The 19,069-nt window shown below is 44.6% G+C and overlaps 1 protein-coding gene across 1 annotated transcript in view; it reads left to right on the top strand.

Moving 5' to 3' along the window:
* Positions 1-2,107: 2,107 nt before the first annotated feature.
* The window catches only part of KATNAL1 (katanin catalytic subunit A1 like 1), a gene marked incomplete at its 5' end in the record, with an annotated part of 40,156 nt that continues 23,194 nt past the window's right edge, over positions 2,108-19,069 (top strand). Inside the window, 2 exons of the mRNA XM_084278798.1 lie at positions 2,108-2,274; positions 18,686-18,841. Coding sequence (XP_084134924.1) covers positions 2,108-2,274; positions 18,686-18,841 — 323 coding nt within the window. The remainder of the gene's footprint in view (positions 2,275-18,685; positions 18,842-19,069) is intronic.

Raw genomic sequence — 19,069 nt, 5'->3', positions numbered from 1 at the left:
CAGTTATCTTCTGTATTTTAAAATAAAGGGTTTCAATTGTCACAGAGCTAAAGCTCCCCACAGAGGTATCTTGCACATCCTCAAAATTGAGAGGAAACAAAATCAGGGTGTTCGTCCTTTCCATCCTAGTTCAGCTTCTGCCCAGAAGTTTATAACAGCCCAGGAGAATCATAGAATGGTCTGGGTTGGAAGGGACCCCAAGGATCACAGAGCTCCAACCCCCCTGACACAGGCAGGGACACCAACCTTCAGCCTGGAGCTGCTACACAAGGTTGCCCAGGGCCCCAGCCAACCTGGCCTTGAACACCTCCAGATAGGGAATCTACTACTTCTCTGGGCAGGCTGTTCCAGCCCCTCACCACTCTCTCTGTAAAAAACTTCCCCCTAATCATCTTCAAGCTGAAATGTGTGGTGTGGTGTCAGGACAAGTGAGCCCCAGTGCATCCTGCTGCATTCAGTGGAGTGCCAGCCGTGGGGTAGCAGCGTGGTCTTGCCATCAAAAAGTCTTTGGCCACATGGAAGCTGTGTGGCCTGTGGGTTCAAGTGGGGGTAATGGGTTTCCAGGGTTTAGTAGCAGGGAGCAGGAGTGACAAGGTGGTGGAGCAGACCTGGTGTGCAGCTGCAGGCAGCAGTAAGGACCCTTGGTTTGGCACAACTCAGAGCCAGGGCATGAGTTTGCTATAGGTTTGAATTTTGCTAAGCATGAGGGAATACAGAGGTGTAAGATACATCCTCCCTAATGCCATCTTGATTTTGGCTGTTCTATAAAATCTACCAATGTTTTCATACCCCACTATGCAGTGAAAGGTTGTTTCTCCCTGTTCTGGCTTCTCTCTGCTACCAGTTGCTCCTCCTGCTCGCAGCCCTGTATTGTGGGCTGATTTCGCTGTGCACCAGACCCCACACCCTGCTCTCTCCCCACTGGGCTGTACCCCCCATCCTTTCCTGTTTCTTCTCCATCACCTTGGTTCTTGCCAAGCCCTTGATGCAGCCAGTGGACGATGCTCCTGAGCTGGCCTCTTCCCCCTTGGTCAGTGCAACTCTTCCTGTGAATGTTGATTTTTTTTGATTTTTGATTTCCAGAGGTTTTTTATCTGGGTGACATCAGGGACTCCCATCTGTCTGGAGTCAGAGGACAAGAAAAAGGAACTGACACTCTTTTTGTATAGTAAGGACCTTGACTTTGGTTCAGGTGGGATTCAGATGAAGGGGCAGGCACTGCTTTGATCTTGAGCCTTAAATACAAACCTAGGTGTACAGAATACCTTCCTTTTGAATGTGTGGCTCAGTATCACTTTCTTAAATGATTACTGGAAAGAGTTGGACTTTGGCTTTGCTTTAAAGTCATGCTGTGATTTACTACTTGTATAAAATAGTAAAATCTGTAAATCTTAAATTGTTTTGGGGGACTAGAGGAAGGTTGTGCTTTGGGGAATCAACTGTTTTAAGAAATCTTAAATTTGGATTGCTAACTCTGCCATAAATCCCGAAGTGACATGTTAAATTTAATGAAAAAATTCGAGTCAGCATGTGGATGTTGGAGTACTTTGAAAGAATATTTAAACAGAATGAGGCTTTCAACTTTGTCTATAGTAGAACTGTCATTCAACCATATCGTAATCTCATTAGGGTGAGGGCTCTTGAAAGAGCTAAGTGCAGACTTCCCTGATGCTGGTTGGCACGTTTAGGCACATATGTAATACAACAGGATAAAAAGCAATTTAATGCCTTGTGTGATTTGTGATTCTTGGGTTGATGGCTGCTAATATATTGTAGTGATCTACAAATTAAGGTTTGGCTTGTTAGGTTCAATGTGGGCAGGGTGTTTAATTTTCTTGCATTAATTTAACAAGATTGGGGCCAAAGGCAGCAAAGAAGTTGTGGTTTTTTATCACTATAGAAGAGTTATGTTCAAACCTTAGGCTAGTAAAGAGATACTCCAGAGCTAAATGGTTGGAAAAAGAGGGGGGGGCAGGAGGTGGAAAGACACAGTTCAGCTGTGAGAGGAAAACCCAAACCTGGTGTGTCATGGTCTGAATTATTATTCTACAGCATATCAAATGAATTTTTCCAATGATTATGTTCTCCTTTAGATTTCTGAGTGAAGATGAATTTAGCAGAGATTTGTGATAATGCCAAGAAAGGAAGAGAATATGCACTGCTTGGGAATTACGACTCTTCTATGGTCTATTACCAGGGTGTCATCCAACAAATCCAGAGACATTGCCAGTCAATCAGAGATCCAGCAATTAAGGGCAAATGGCAGCAGGTAAAGTGAAATAAGGTTGCCTTTATTCTACTGATATTTGAAAAAACATACTTTACTTTCCAGATCTTTTAAGATCTAGAGGATGTATGTTGCAGCTGAGTTCACAGCAGTATTTTGTTGATGTTTATGGAGAAATATTTCTTGTGGCATATTTAAAAGGAATTCTTGTCTTCTAATTGAATCAATCTGTTGCTGTTTTCACTTAGAATGTCTGGTTAATCACTGGGCTGTGTGTGATTGCATACTTTGGAAGAACTGGTTTGCTGAGGTCTTCCTTTTTTCTGTTTTATCTTTTGACCATCTAATGCCCACTGAACTGAGCTGTGAGTGGATCAGTTAACATCACTAGAATGCTTGGTTGAGTAGCAGTTAAGTAGAATGTTATGATGTTCAAGCTTGGATCAGGTGTCTAAAACTTCTAGCCTGCTTCTTGCACACCTTGGTAAGCAGAGAACTGATGAAGCCAAGGAAGTAATTTGAGAAACCTTATGTAGCCCTTCCAGCATTTCAGTCTTCTGTACATTTTGTGGTTCCATTTTTTCATTGTACAAAATGAGGATAACCATATAAAGGTGTAGTCTAGAATAAAGAATTCACGTTGCACCACTGTTATTTTTTTGCAAGTAGCTTGTATTTTCAGTAAGCAGCTGAAGAGATGATTTCAAGAAGAGTTTCTCTAAATATCGTAGGCCTAAATGATGTCACTTAAAAACAGAAGCAAAGCTTTCCTTTTTATTGCAGCAGGTGCTTTGGTTGTGGTTTTCTGTTTGAAACCTCTGACACTAACATGGAGTGATTTGTGTACTGGTAGCTACAACCCTGTTGGCAATTATTTTGTAATGACAGTACTGTTCATAGGTGTTTAGTGTAGAAGTGTAAAAGTCTGTCTGCTTATAAAGAGTCTGCAAAGCATGTGTGTGGACAAGTGTGTCTTGCTTTCGTGGTGATGTAATAAGCAGAGTGTTACATAGGAGATATTCATGTTAGAGTATTTGTATTCAAGCTCAGATCCCCAGTACACCCCAGAGTATGCTGATATGAAGTGTTCATGTCCCATGCCTGTCCCTCTGTCCTGCTGAACTTGTGGCTAATGTGAAGGTAAAGGATGAGGCTTTCATAGAATCATAGGGGTGGGAAGGGACCTGGAGAGCTCATCGGGTCCAACCCCCCTGCCAAAGCAGCTCCCCAGCTCATATTGCACAGACAGGCGGCCAGACGGGGCTGGAATCTCTCCAGAGATGGAGACTCCACCACCTCGCTGGGCAGCCTGTCCCAGGGCTCTGGCACCCTCACTGGGGAAAAGTTCTTCCCCATGTTGCTGTGGAACTTCCTGTGCTCCAACTTGCAGCCATTGCCCCTTGTCCTGTCTCCACAGACCACTGAAAAGGGGCTGCCCATTCCCCCTGCATCCCATACTTCAGGTATTTATAAACATTCATAAGGTCCCCCCTTAGTCTTCTTTTCTCCAGGCTGAACAGTCCCAGCTCACTCAGCCTTTCCTCACAGGGGAGATGCTCCAGGCCCTTCATCATCTTTGTAGCCTCCTCTGGACTCTCTCCAGGAGATCCCTGTCCTTTTTATCCCAGGGAGCCCAGAACTGGACACAATACTGCAGGTGGGGCCAGACCAGGGCAGAGTAGAGGGGGAGGATCACCTCCTGTGACCTGCTGGCCAGACTCCTCCTGATGTCCCCCAGGATCCCATTGTCTCTCTCAGCCCCCAGGGCACACAGCTGGCTCATGGCCAACCTGTCATCACCCAGGACCCCCAGGTCCTTCTCCACAGAGCTCTTCTCCAGCAGCTCATCCCCCAGCCTGTACTGATACTGATACTGCACTGCAGCTGCTTCTCTGCATTGCTTTCACTTCGAGTATTTAGTGGTTCTTTCAGTGACATTGATTCTTCCATTAAACTTAACTTCCATTAAACTTATAACAGCTCTTATCTTTTAGAAGGTTACTTCAAGTCTTACTGTGTTGTGTGTTGCTTGAACTGCTTCAGAGGAGCGTGTGCACCATGGAATGTGTGCTGTACATTGGAGACAAGCCTCAAGAAAGAAAGGGCCATTAACACAGTTTCAGGGATTATTCCCTGGGGAAGGCAGCTGGTTCCTTAATGGAGGATCTGAAGTTGGCACCTTCTCAGAAATTATCCCTTTTAGGGGAAACCAGAATGGACCCCTGACAGTGTCCCAGAAATGCTTCAGAAAACTGTCCCCAGGAAGATCAGCAGTAGGTGGAGTAGCGTCTGTCACGCTGCGTGCTCGTGTTGGTTCTGAAACTTCCCAGCACGGTGGTGGCAGATGAGCTGCGTGAGAACATTGCTTTGCCATTACTGGTGCTGCTCTGGGCTCAGGGGCAAACACCAAAAAGGAAAAAGTGGGATTGAAAAAATGAGTTTCATCTCTAGGCTGTTTGCTGCCTCCTTCATTTATGGGACTACCCGTAGCATGGGGAGCAAAATGATGCAGCCCGGACAGCAAGTCAAGCAGCCTTGGGACTGCACCTGAATGGTTTGGTGAGACCTATGGAGGTAGACCTGCTTTCTTAACCACTCTATATAAATAATTGTGACTTCTTACTCCTTGAGACAGACTAAGAGGGAGTCTCAGTGATCTAGATGATCTCATGTTAGTACTGCTTTCCAGCTCCAGCAGAAGCTGCACCCAAACTGTCAGTCACATTCAGTAGCTGTCTGACAGTTTGTTCTGAAGAAAAGATAACCCAATAGTTAGAGCACAAGAAGCTAATATTAAACTAATATTTAGGTATTATTTTTAGACCATTCTCAGGAAACTATTATGCCATACACATCACATAAGTTTAGAAAATTCAGATCTAACTGACTTGGTATCAAGAATGTGCAGAAGGAAAAGATTCCCATACCTGTATGCTGCTTACAAGTGGCTCCAGAAACACAGCAACCCATAGGTAAGGGGATGGATGCACTTGGTTTTTATCTGAAGTGCTGTCTCCTCTGGAGTATGGAACTAGCCTGTTGGTTAGGTTCTTTAGTTTATCCATCCTCTGAGGAATCTCAGGGGTGTAATACTACTGATACCTTTTGGAGGTGGCCTTTAGAAATCTCTAGCAGACACTGGGTAGGAAGAGCTTTTACTGCTGGGAGCAGTCCACAGTGTGAATGTCCGTGTAGGAAAGTGTTTGAAGGACAAGACTGTTAATTAAATTAGTTCTTCTCTGAGATGTTCTGTTTGCCTGCATGTTCACAATCTTGAGCCTCCAGAAGGATGCTGCAGGGATCTGACAGCATGCAGCATGCCCGTCCTTTCTGTGCCCAGCGCCCAAACAGGGTGTTTGTCCTGCTGGTACTTCTGAGGAGGTGAGCTCAGTTTGCAGGCAAGTGTCTGCATACAAGTTGCTTCATAAAATGGGTATGTCCCAATGGGTAATGTCTCAAAGCAAAGTGACAGCCATGGCTTTGCCCCTGACCAAGTCATACCTGTTATGTGACCTGTTGTACTCCCTATCTGGCCACTTCTCTACAGTGAATGCTTCATCCTAATTACATACCTCATGCTAGGTAGATCTTTCTGTTGCCTTGTGTACTACATGGGATTTTTCCAGCAGTTTCTTGAATGACATAGTGTAGATGTGAGCCAGAAGTAGTTAGGATGCTGGATCAGCCTCTCAGCCCCCTCTTTGCTTAGATGTCATTGTTTTCAAATTTCTGTGGGTTGGTCTGGACAGAATGATATTCCATGCAAGTATTTGGTGGCTTGCATTACCTGTGGCACAGTCAGACAGCCTCAGCTTTGCAAGGGCTCCTAGTGCTTGGTGCTGAGAGGAGAAGGAATGTGAACATGTATCATCTGCTCCCCAGGGAACAACTGACTGGCCAGTTTCCACATGATGCAGTTCTGCTTCTGGGACTTCCAAAATCAGTGCTGACTGGGGGGAGTATGGGGGGGGGGGGGGTGCAGATTGTGCTTCTAGTCTGGCACAACCTGCAGAACTTCAAAGGGCAAAAGGTACATCCTAGAGAGTCCACCAAAGCAGCTGTGGGACACTGTGAGAATTCCTCTGACTCTTTGAAAAATTCCTTGTCACTGATTGTCTGATAGTTGGCTTGGGGATATCCAGTACTTGAGACCCTTATTTGTTTTGCAACCAGGAAGTTCCCAGGTTGCTCTTGGGTGGCCGAGTGTAGCTCCATCCCTCTCCTCACTCCCGGGCCTCCCAGCTCATTTGAAGGAATTCCTTCTCTGTTGTGCTCTGAGGTTTGGCTGACATGGAGGCATATTTAGCCATGTAAACACAGGCTGGAACTGGAAAGATTAAAAATCAGAAGCAACTCATCCTTTTTCCTACTTAACAACAACAAAGGTACGTTTACTCTCATGACCACTACTGTGAACTTTACTTGTGTTGACAATTCCCCCTGTTTATTCTGAGAGAGTTTCTTGGCTGTTGCAGTCTTTTTACTAGACAGCTGGCTTGTAGGAGAGAGCTGCTTGGACAGCTCAGCAGCTGCAGAATGACAGCAGAGCATGCCCCCAGAAGATAGCAGTGTGCTTACGACAAGGCCAGCGGCTGTCAAGCAAAACCTGCTGCATGTTACAACCATGTGCTCTGTGTTGCACAATATCTAAGAGCACAGGAGCCTCAGAGCACTTGGAGCAGCCAGCAAAGGCACCCTTACCAACCACAGCCACTGGAGCAGGTGATTGGGTGCACTGTGTTCATGCTTCAAGAATAAAGGATGATTTTATTTTAATTTTATTTTTAAATTTTAAACACATTTCAGTCAATCTGTGCTCATGTTGGGTTTGCTTCGTGCCTGTTTTACTCACACTTTGCAGGTTACTTCATGAATAATTAGGGAATATCCTGATGGGAACTCATGAAGAACTGTGATTACTTGAACTATACTTGGACTGCATGGGATCAGACTGGGACACCGGGCATCCTGTTTGGATATGGTTTAGGGAATTGTTATTTTCACTTTTTAAAAATGGAGCTGGTTGGATAACAAACACTAATTGCAGGCAGTAATTTCAGGCTTGGAAAACACTTTCTAGACACACTTTCTAGAAATTTAATTATATGTCCCAGCATATAATTAAAAACCCTCACTTTTAAAAAAAAATATTTACCAAGGAACAAATACCCATGTTTATTGCTGTGGTAAGTTGTGTAGACATGCAAGCTCTAGCACAGCAAATAAAGCTGGTGATGGCAAAGGTAGAGCAGTTGCCAGATTGTGAAATACAGAGGAAGTCCCTGTAATGTTTTTTTGGAACTACTGACAAGAATGAGTGAACTAAACTCTTGGTCACCCATGTGTTAGGATGTGTTTTCTGCTTGGTTACTGTAAATCCTTAGGGATGGAATGTCAAAACAAAGCTGTGAGGCCAGCCCCTGGGCTGAAAGGCTTTTTATCAGGCTTTCCAACTTCACCCAATGCCCTGTGATGCTGCTGATGTGGCTGGTAGTGGCCAGAGGTGTTACCAGAGCGTGGCTCTGGGGAGCAAGTAGTTTCACACAGTAGCTGAACCCAGTTAATATCTTGCCATGCCTGGGGAGGCCACGCTCTTCCCAATGTCATCTCCCCTCCAGCTGTACCAGCTTCTCTCCCTCCTCTGTACCTTGTCATTTGATGTCTTGGGATTCACCTGATCACAGGGTAGTGAGCCAGTGCAGCTTGCTAACCCAGCAGAAGTGTCCTTTGTTTTCTTTTTACCTTCCTAGGATGGTTTTCTGCCATTTTACCAAGATGTGTTACTGCATCAAAGTACTAGAACTGAATCCAGAAGAGCAGCAGCAGAGTGTGGTTGGGGAGGAAAAAGTGAGGAGAAGCAAAATCTTCCTATTTGGCAGTGTTGGGCTGCAAAATCGACCCTCACTATCTCCTGAAACTGCTTAAACATAAGCAACCTAAAACCTTCCTGCTACAACATGAGCTGGAGCCCCCTGAGGGCTCTGGCACTCAAGGGAAGGGTGTGATGGGGGGGCAAAGAGACTGGGTGAGTCCAGAGCAGTGATTTTTTCTGCTTGCAGCCTTCTGGAGCTACTTCATAGTAGCCATGATCACTCAAAGGCACTGTTCAGTCCCCTCTGTAATTAAAGCACAGCCCTTCTTGACTCATGGCTGGGTTACTTGTTGCTCAGCTGCAAGAAAACCTGTACCTGTTTCATCTGACTTGGTTTCTTTAAGACCTCTAGGAATTTATCAGCTGATTTTCCTTTCTAATCATGTTGTTTGCACACACTGAGGGGGTTTTGTTGGTTGGTTTGCCAGGTACTAAGTGGTAAGGGTGTGTATTTCAGTTTGGTCTGCTTGGGTCTGAATACAAGACGACCAGCCTTGATAAAAGGCTGGCCTCTGATAAAAGACAGTTGGTCTGTTTCCAGCTTCTAAGGCATCAAAGGTTCACCTTCTCTTGATTTTCAGATACCACCCGCCTTGCTGGTCCAGGGGAACTGAATGAGAACACAGAATCAGAATGGAAGGGGTTGGAAAGGACGTCTGGAGATCATCTAGTCCAACCCCTATGCCAGAGCAGGATCACCTAGAGCAGGCTGCACAGGACAGCGCCCAGGCGGGTTCTGAATGTCTCCAGAGATACAGACTCCACAACCTCTCTGGGCAGCCTGTTCCAGTGGTCTTCCACCCTCACAGTAAAGAAGTTCCTCCTCATGTGCAGGTGGAACTTCCTATATATGCAAGTTTATGCCCACTGCCTCTTGTCCCTCAGTGCTAGCAGGTTGTTCTCCACCATCTTTTTCACGTGGTTTGGAAGGCTGATAGGAGGAATCCTGTCTGCATTCCTGGAGCACTGGAGTAGGCAGTGTCTGTCTCTCGTGGAGCAGTGCCCTGAAGGATTTATGTTGTACCATTCCTCTGTACCTCACAGCAGCTGTTTGGCTAGATTTATTTTTGGACAGGAGGGATGTGTGTTAGACAGTTTGAAGGAACCAAGTGAGTCATCAATCACATTTGTAACTCAGCTGGAAGTTCTTGCACTGGGGGATGCGTCTGTTGATTGTGTGATGAGAAAGCAAAGAGAGCAAAGCAGAACAGGAGCAATCCTGCCTGGGCTGGATGTCTTGTGTCTTTGGAAAGACAGAGCTATCACATCTGGAACAAGCAAGAAGGCTGCTTTGCATTCTCAGAACTATGGCTCCTTTTGTACAGATGCAAGTAGACCTACTAGTGAAGTAGATGCAGCGTTGCAACAGGGCCTTGAGGATTTACCCTTCACTTTGCCTCTGTCCTTCCTGTTATCTTGATGGCAACAGTCTTAATCAGGGTTTTAAACCAGAGAACTCCCTTGTGATGCTAAAATCCCCTAATTTTTCCTTGTTATATGAAAATTCCTGGAAAAATATTACAGAGCAGAATGGTACCTTGCTGTGGGATGTCCCTGGTAGTGTTTTAGAAGTATAGCTTCCAGAAAAAGCTGATGTGGCTTTGTTACTGAGTGCTGTCAATCATTTATTCTTTTACACACTTTACCCACCAAAGAGTTATGTCAGGTAGTGCTTTCTGTCTTGAAGTTGCTCCACCAAAAGTGGGGCGCAGTTGCTGCTGTTATGAATTTGTAGAGTGGGAGGGGTGAGGGAAGATGCTGTTCTGAGAGGGGAAACAAGAATCTGAGAGAGAAATGGGATGGGCAGGTGAAAATCAGGTTGGAAGAGGCATGTTCCTGAAAGCATCCTGACAAGACACAGCATGCTGCATGTGCCCAAGCACAGGGGGAGGTGGGAAGGTCTCAGGTCACGTCTTTTCACCACCATTAGGAAGAACAGTCGTAAGATGTGATGCTGTTGATGTGATGCTGTTTAGTACTAGCTCTGAGATTTGCTGCTGTTACAACCTCAGCAGACAGGCTGGATTTGCAGACCTCTGTTCTCCTGATCCTCTCTATTACTCAGAATCTACGCAGCAAAGCGAGTCTGGATTTCAGGCAGCATCACTGGTGTTTGTTGTTGCTGACCTCAGTTGCCTTCTGTTTGCCACACAGTGAAGCCTGGCTGCAGCATTCCCAGGCAATATTGTTCCCAGTTCCTTTTCACGTGGACGCGTGACGTGAGCCCAGCTGCGTGCCTGGTATCTTTCCTTGGCTTCCTTGTGAGCTGACTTCAGATCCTGGCTTTTGATTCATCAGCCTGTGACGGAAAGACACTGAACCACAGGTTTTTAAAATAGAATTAATAATAATTTATTCTAAAAACCAGAATGCAGATTCAGTACGTCACTTGCAGGTTATTTTTGGATACAATGGGGAATTCACTATTGCAGTTTGGAAGTATGACCACACTGATTACAATCACAAAAGATCCACAAAATACTCTTACTACAACCACTGTGGCTTCCCTAAAACATAGGATCACAGCTCACAAGCACACAAAATATTACAATCACAAAGATCCACAAAATACTCTGCTGCCAACACAGCACACAATAAAATGATCTACAACAGTCACAAACCCCACGGTTACACTTGCCGTAGGCAATTAGCTTCCCTACGATCACAAAGATCTACAAAATACTCTTCTTACAACCATGTGGCTTCCCTAAAACATAGGATCACAGCTCACAAGCACACAAAATATTACCCATACGTTAGTCACTCAAAACGACACACTTAAAACATATCAAATAGCCACTTACCCCGTCTCTCAGGTAAGGGTTCCCAATACATTACCTCAGCCAGCCGCCCGGCTAAGGGGGAAGGGTCTCCTCCTAAGGTTGGAGGAACGGCTCCCAATATTAGCTCGAATGCCAGGGCTTTTATTTGGTTCATTTTGCTGATGTGTGTGACAGGATGCAGGGCTGGGCCTGACACCTCCGGCCCTATCTCTTGCATATTCCCATTGTCTTGGCCCATCGAAACCAAATGCGGACCCTTAGGGCTTGTCAAACAGTTTGAGTAGTGGTTTGATTGGGACTCAGGACATATGTTTGTGGAAGGAAGCCAAGGCTTAGCAAGGCTCCATACAAGTTTTTCAGGTTTTGTGAAGTGCCCGCTTCAGTCTGTTTACAACACAACTCAAGTCGGAGCCATCTACACAGCTCCCCATGAGGTGTCTCCGCAGACAAAGAGCTTAAAAGCAGCCCAAGACTGAGTTGTGTATTACAACTCCCCGTAGGCCGCCTGCTCTGTTTAGGCACTATTGGAACCTGTGTGTATAGCTCAGCCTTACATTCCACCCCGTGACCTGAGTCACAATTCAACCACTTATATGTTATTATTGGCAGATGCATGGGTTTCATCTGCATACTTTAGCAGAGCTACATATTCCTCGTTTTTTTAAGTGAACCCTTACGTGAGAGATGGATTTTACCATGATTCTTTTGATACAACTGATAGCAATACTTACTATAATAATGCAAATTATAATAACAATTAAGGTTTGCAACAGGTTAGTAATCCACCCCGAAAATACCCATCCTATTCTACCAAAAATATTTCCCAACCAAGTGTCCTTTATTTGTTCTTGCAGTTCATGTGTGACTTCAGCTATCTTCTTCATCTCCTGGAGGTTTTCTCGAAGAGGTAGTGACACATTAGGGATTGTAACACAGCATTCTTCCTGCTCATGGTTTGCTTTCAAGAGTCCACATACCCCTTGTTCTTTAAGTAGTATCATATCTAGCGCGAGCCGGTTTTGAAGTGCAACTTTTGAGACGGCTTGTACTTGTTCATTGAGCAAATCAAAATTTTCATTAGTAAGGGCTGCTAAGGCTTCCACTTGTGCAGTTAAGTTGGACAACATAATTCTGGTCCTAAGATGACCTATTCCTAATCCAAAGAATCCTTCAGCCCATACTGCCAGCTTCTGAGATACAGTCCATCCAGACGTGTCTGTAGTCCGTTTGGTATGGGAATGCCACAACCCTGGGAAAATGAACTTCTCAGAGTAAAAAGATGGACATAATGATGGTATTCCAAAGGTACACTGCAAACCGGGATTAAGAGGGTTTAACATATCTGTAATCGTCCCATCTGAACATACCCAAGTTAATTGTCGTGGAGCATATATAGGGGAGTCATCGCAATTGCCCATAGTTTGAGGGACTTGACAGAGGGATTTCTTAGTATGTTCTAAATTTTTATAGCTTGTGCTACTATCACACCTCATTGCTGGTGGGTATGGCTTTGAGTAATTCTGACACAAGCAGGCGGTACTGACTAGATGCCGTAATGAAGGGATCAGCCACAACCAACTGTTTTTTAGGTCCCCACCAGTGGTACAGTTTATAATATTTGTGCAATTCCACAAAGGTGTTGCTAAAACCCTTTGTCGAGACTGCCAGGGATAGCAATCCCTGCTGTCATCTCTCCTCTCCTCATGGGCTTGAGACCATAAACAATTGGCAGGTGGTCCTTGCATCACATCAAACCAGGTACATGAATTGCTAGGTGTTGGAGGAAATTCAAAACACCACTGTGTATTTACTGGTTCCACATACCTCAGGACCAAACGCTTTCCCCAGTATGGTTCATCCCCATGTCATGTATTCGCCCAAGGGTGTTTGTAACATGGCTGGTTTAGGGATCGTGGCTGTTTGCCTCTGCATCCCAAAGTCCTATTGTCTCAGCAAAGGGGGGCATAGGAACAATTTAGGCTCCAAAAGGAGGTTCAATTTAATGTATTGTTAAACAACCACTTCTATTTAAATTGTCCCCAGATTATAAACTTATTTTGGTTCCAGAGCCAATCTAGATTTTTACCCAGGTCCACAGGGAGAGCTGTTATGGGGATCCCTTGAGTAGGTGTATGTGGTAAAGGCAGACAGGTAGTGACCTGAGAAAAGTTAAGCATACGAGCAAAACCTTGTATCATTTTATAGACCACATTGTCTGGTTCAGCGTGATTTATAATAAGAGAACCATCATCATGTTTTTTAAAAGCTCGCACCTGTCTATCCCATATACTAGATTGTTCACTGTTGCCTAATGTTATCGTAGACATTATAATTATTTTTACAATTATAGCCATAATATAAAACTTGTGTAAAAACAAGTATGCTACTTAAAAAAAAAAAGAGAAAATAAAAAGAAAGAGAAAACAAATACAAAATAAAACTCAAACAAATATATATATATATATATATATATATATATATATATATAAACAGGTAAACAAACAGATGAAACCAAAATAAGAAGACCAAAACTTCCAGCTGGGCTTCAAGGTTGTAGTTTCTCAATCTCTTGTTGACACTTATGAGGCCTCCACCCCGTGTCTTCTCAGTTGTCCCTCATCCATCTACTGGAGCAGTCCTGCAATTGCAAAAAGAGAGCTTCTCGACCGTATATACGCTCGACAGTGAATTGGTTAGAAATCTGGCATAATCCATTTGTGAGGATATCACCAATATATTGATACATGCTTATCCCACCTGGGACTTCTATTTCCATTAATGTTCTTGCCAGTGTACTTTGGGCAGTTGGAGGAGTGTTTGAATCTTCAGGGAAGTCCATTAAAGCTATATTGTACTCCCTTCCCAAGTGAACACAAATTAAGGTTTATCCTTCTTTTGAAGAGTAATAATTTAAAAAAAACATATCCTAAATATCCAGAGTGGACATCCATGCATGATATTTAGCTTGGACTTGGGTAACAAATTCAGCAATGTAAGGACTGGCAGCTGTGAGTTACTCTTCAGCTTCCTACAGTCGATTGTCAGCTGCCACCCCTGCACAATTTACATACTGGACATAGAGGGGAACTGTAGTATGAATGGGTGCCTTGAGTACCCACGGTGGGGATACAAAGCTCCACACTGTCCAGAAGACAGTTTCCAAACGTTTCCATCAAATCCTAGCATGTTATTTTTGTATGAACGAATGACCACCTCTATTTTCATCATTAGGTTTTCTCTTAGAAGCCAAACACATACCATACTAATTGATCTGGTTTCAGGGATTCCAGTTACTCCTATTATATTTATTTTCTTAGCAGTAGGGGCAAGTCCTAACTTTTTGGCTGTTCTTTCAGTGATAACACTTATTCCAGTTCCACTATCTATCAGAATATTGGTTTGTCGAGGAGGGTGGGGATTATTTCTCTCGAAAACCGTGCTTGGCGGACCCGGCGCTGCAAATTTGGACCCTCTTCTAACCAGCCCATCTCTCTGCCGTAAATCACCATTTCTTGTAATAGCTCCCCCCACGTTAAAACAGGCTGTAGCTGGTTTGGGTTGTGAGCATTACAGTCAATTGTCCGTGCAATCTTTTCCTTTAGGGTTTGCATATAGTTTTTCAAGGCATCCGGGAGACCCCTAATCAATGGTTTAAGGCGGGTGGGGTCAATTGGAGCAGCAAGGGGAACATCCTGTCTCCCACGCTCATACATGGCTTGTATACACACAGCCTTTTTGCACTGATTCAGCCAGCCCAGATAATTTAAAGGAGCTAGCAGTTGTTCACCCAATCCTGTCCCTGGGGTAAGGGACGAGATCAGTGCATCTCAGGATTGTCTTATCTATCCCCTGGGCCAGGGAAGAGACATCATTAGATATTGACTGCCTTAGGGGCGGCCATCCTATAATTAGGCACAAACTTCACAGGGGCAATACATCCTGAGAGGGCCACACCTTAGTATCCAAATTTCCCCTATTCACTCTCAGGAGGTCACACTGTAGTTACACAGTTACGTTACACAACCCAAAGGGCAACATCATACACAAACAACATTGTTCACAAAACAGGCAAAGACCCGTTCCTGACCCTGGTCGGGAGACCCAAAAGCTCTCTTAACAGTCCTCCTCCCATACACCACCGATTTTTTATCACTTTTCAAATCCATACACACCACTTCCTCAAGCTGGCTCGAACCAAAAATGCCATCCCAATCAAACCAATCTTCCTCTCATTCCTCACACCAAAGATTGCTTCCAAATTGCATCACAACGTCCTGCTTACATACAGAACATACAAATAACAGTTTACAGATACACAAAAATCCTTAGATCCGCATACAGAGCACCAGAAAACAACACCTGGTTCAAAACTCATTTCCCTTACTCTAACAGTTTAAATATGCCATTCACTTTGTCCGTCCCCAGCTGCTCTCCTCGTGGAGGATCAGCACTCGCCCGCAGTCAGACTGGCTTGTTTACTCAAAAACAAAACAAAATAAAAGAAAACCTCTCACACAAACCTCTCCAACACACGGTACCGGGCACAAAAACTTCTTGCACACACAAAGCTTAACAATGGTTATGAAAACCCCAATTATAAACACAATGACCCGCGGATCCGGGCCCCGCACTCACTGCGTACCTAACCGTACGTCTTTTTCACAAACTCCAACACTGTCTCCTGACTTTTCCTTTGCCTTATCCAGGAGAGAGGGTCTACAACCATGTTTCTGCAAAAAGTTCCTCCATTGTATCCTGCCGACAACGCCAATTAATGTGACGGAAAGACACTGAACCACAGGTTTTTAAAATAGAATTAATAATAATTTATTCTAAAAACCAGAATGCAGATTCAGTACGTCACTTGCAGGTTATTTTTGGATACAATGGGGAATTCACTATTGCAGTTTGGAAGTATGACCACACTGATTACAATCACAAAAGATCCACAAAATACTCTTACTACAACCACTGTGGCTTCCCTAAAACATAGGATCACAGCTCACAAGCACACAAAATATTACAATCACAAAGATCCACAAAATACTCTGCTGCCAACACAGCACACAATAAAATGATCTACAACAGTCACAAACCCCACGGTTACACTTGCCGTAGGCAATTAGCTTCCCTACGATCACAAAGATCTACAAAATACTCTTCTTACAACCATGTGGCTTCCCTAAAACATAGGATCACAGCTCACAAGCACACAAAATATTACCCATACGTTAGTCACTCAAAACGACACACTTAAAACATATCAAATAGCCACTTACCCCGTCTCTCAGGTAAGGGTTCCCAATACATTACCTCAGCCAGCCGCCCGGCTAAGGGGGAAGGGTCTCCTCCTAAGGTTGGAGGAACGGCTCCCAATATTAGCTCGAATGCCAGGGCTTTTATTTGGTTCATTTTGCTGATGTGTGTGACAGGATGCAGGGCTGGGCCTGACACCTCCGGCCCTATCTCTTGCATATTCCCATTGTCTTGGCCCATCGAAACCAAATGCGGACCCTTAGGGCTTGTCAAACAGTTTGAGTAGTGGTTTGATTGGGACTCAGGACATATGTTTGTGGAAGGAAGCCAAGGCTTAGCAAGGCTCCATACAAGTTTTTCAGGTTTTGTGAAGTGCCCGCTTCAGTCTGTTTACAACACAACTCAAGTCGGAGCCATCTACACAGCTCCCCATGAGGTGTCTCCGCAGACAAAGAGCTTAAAAGCAGCCCAAGACTGAGTTGTGTATTACAACTCCCCGTAGGCCGCCTGCTCTGTTTAGGCACTATTGGAACCTGTGTGTATAGCTCAGCCTTACACAGCCTTGCAGTGTATGCTAGTTGTAGCCCCACTTGGTAGTGTGCCTGGTGACAGCCTACAAATATCACAGAATCATAGGGGTTGGAAGGGACCTGGAGAGATCATTGGGTCCAACCCCCCTGCCAAAGCAGCTCCCCAGCTCATATTGCACAGACGGGGCTGGAATCTCTCCAGAGATGGAGACTCCACCACCTCCCTGGGCAGCCTGTCCCAGGGCTCTGGCACCCTCACTGGGGAAAAGTTCTTCCCCATGTTGGGGTGGAACTTCCTGTGCTCCAACTTGCAGCCATTGCCCCTTGTCCTGTCTCCACAGAGCACTGAAAAGGGGCTGCCCATTCCCCCTGCATCCCCTGCTTAAGATAATTATAAACTTTAATTAGGTCCCCCCTTCGTCTTCCTTTCTCCAGGCTAAACAGTCCCAGCTCACTCAGCCTTTCCTCACAGGGGAGATGCTCCAGGCCCTTCATCATCTTTGTAGCCTCCTCTGGACTCTCTCCAGGAGATCCCTGTCTTTTTTATCCCAGGGAGCCCAGAACTGGACACAATACTGCAGGTGGGGCCTGACCAGGGCAGAGTAGAGGGGGAGGATCCCCTCCTGTGACCTGCTGGCCACACTCCTCCTGATGCCCCCCAGGATCCCATTGTCTCTCTCAGCCCCCAGGGCACACTGCTGGCTCATGGCCAACCTGTCATCAACTATCCTGCCCTGACTATTCCTCACAAGAGCTTTTGGAGCCTGTGTGCCTTTCCAGTGGATGGAAAGGTTCAGCTGTCTCTGTGGCTCCGGCTGTGAGCCCGTAACAGGCAGGATTCCAGTGGCCTCAGCTAATCCCAGCTGCAGAGTGCCGATACTGATTTCCAGGTGTGCCCAGCAACTTGTGAATTCTTTTAGCTGTGCACTGACACTTCAGCAAAGAGGTGACATCTGGGTGTTCTGACCCTCCAGCAGGTATAAACCAAACTGAGCGCAGGAGTTGATCCCACGGGATGGAAAGCATCATTGAGTGATAGGTGGAAGGCTGGTAAGACGCAGTACAAGTGCACTCAGGTGAATCCTAGCACATCTTAAGCTAATGCACTGAAAGCTTATGCTTCTGAGCAGCAATGTACATTGCAGGGTTTTGGCTGCTGGTGTGTACTAGGAGCTTGTGACCTTGGCATACAAAACTTGAGCTGGTAACAAGCTGCATCCCTTGAATTTAAATTCCTACACAGATTTTATTTTTTGTTGGCTTCGTGGAAAAGCATCCAAGTGAACAAATATTAAGTCAATAATCTTGAAATCATTGCAGTAGTTCTAATTCCCTGACTAGTGGCAACAGAACTTCCAAGTACAAAATTCAGAATCATTATTCCGCACCCTGATTTCTTTCTGAGACATAATTTCCTCTCATTTTTATTTCACTGGCTTTTCTTATCATTTCAACTTATGCTGTAGGGTGTTAAAGTTCTCATTTTCTGTTTTAATTTTTGCAATCCACCAAAGAATTGCCTCATGCTTTGACTGTATGGTGATGTTGTGCCCCTCACAAAGTTAATTTTGCAATATTTTACTGATTTAGCCAGTTTTATAATGAGGACATCAGAAGCTGTTATCAGAGAAGTCCTTTTATGCCAGAATTATATGCTACAGATCTGCCAACAGCACCCTTACTAGTATAAGAGTGTGTCTATGTGTGCATACATGTCAACATACACACGTAAATCTAAGCATCAGCACATGTTATGGAAGAGTGATCCCTGCATTAGCCATCATCTGTGGCCGTGACATTGACAAGCAGGAAAATGACCTCAACAGAGATTCAATTGTTTATGCTTTTGTTAAAGATTTATTGTTAGCCTGATAGGTCTGGGGTTTGTTGAATGGGAAGGCTTGGGAGTCTCTGCTTTTGAAGGTGGTGTTTGTTTAGAGGCACTTTCTGTGGTTTAAAAACAAAAATAATTGAATTGTAACAGTTTTTACATTACCTATGTATTTCTCAAGGTCAGACAAGAATTAGTTGAAGAATATGAACAAGTTAAGAGCATTGTCAACACTTTAGAGAGTTTTAAAATGGACAGACCTGCAGATACCCCTGTATCGTGTCAAGATGAGCCTTTCAGAGATCCTGCTGTTTGGCCCCCTCCTGTTCCAGCTGAACACAGGTAAGGAGAGGGCTCGAGCAGAGCGGGTGAAATAAAGCTGGGTCGCCCTAATTTTATGTTCCTTTTTGAATTTGTAATGTGAAAATCACATTTCATTTACCCTTTAGTCATTTGTCAGAAGGAAGAAATGTAATGCACTGGGGGAGAAAAAAAAGTAATTAAACTGCAGTCAGATTTATTGCTGAAGTTGTAAAGAAAAGCAGTCCCTCATTCTGGTAGGAGTGACTA

This window comes from Gallinula chloropus (assembly GCF_964237585.1).
Source record: "Gallinula chloropus genome assembly, chromosome: 1".
NCBI lineage: Eukaryota > Metazoa > Chordata > Aves > Gruiformes > Rallidae > Gallinula > Gallinula chloropus.
Note: the sequence above shows the minus strand (reverse complement) of the source record. Positions and strands in the feature narration are given on the sequence as shown.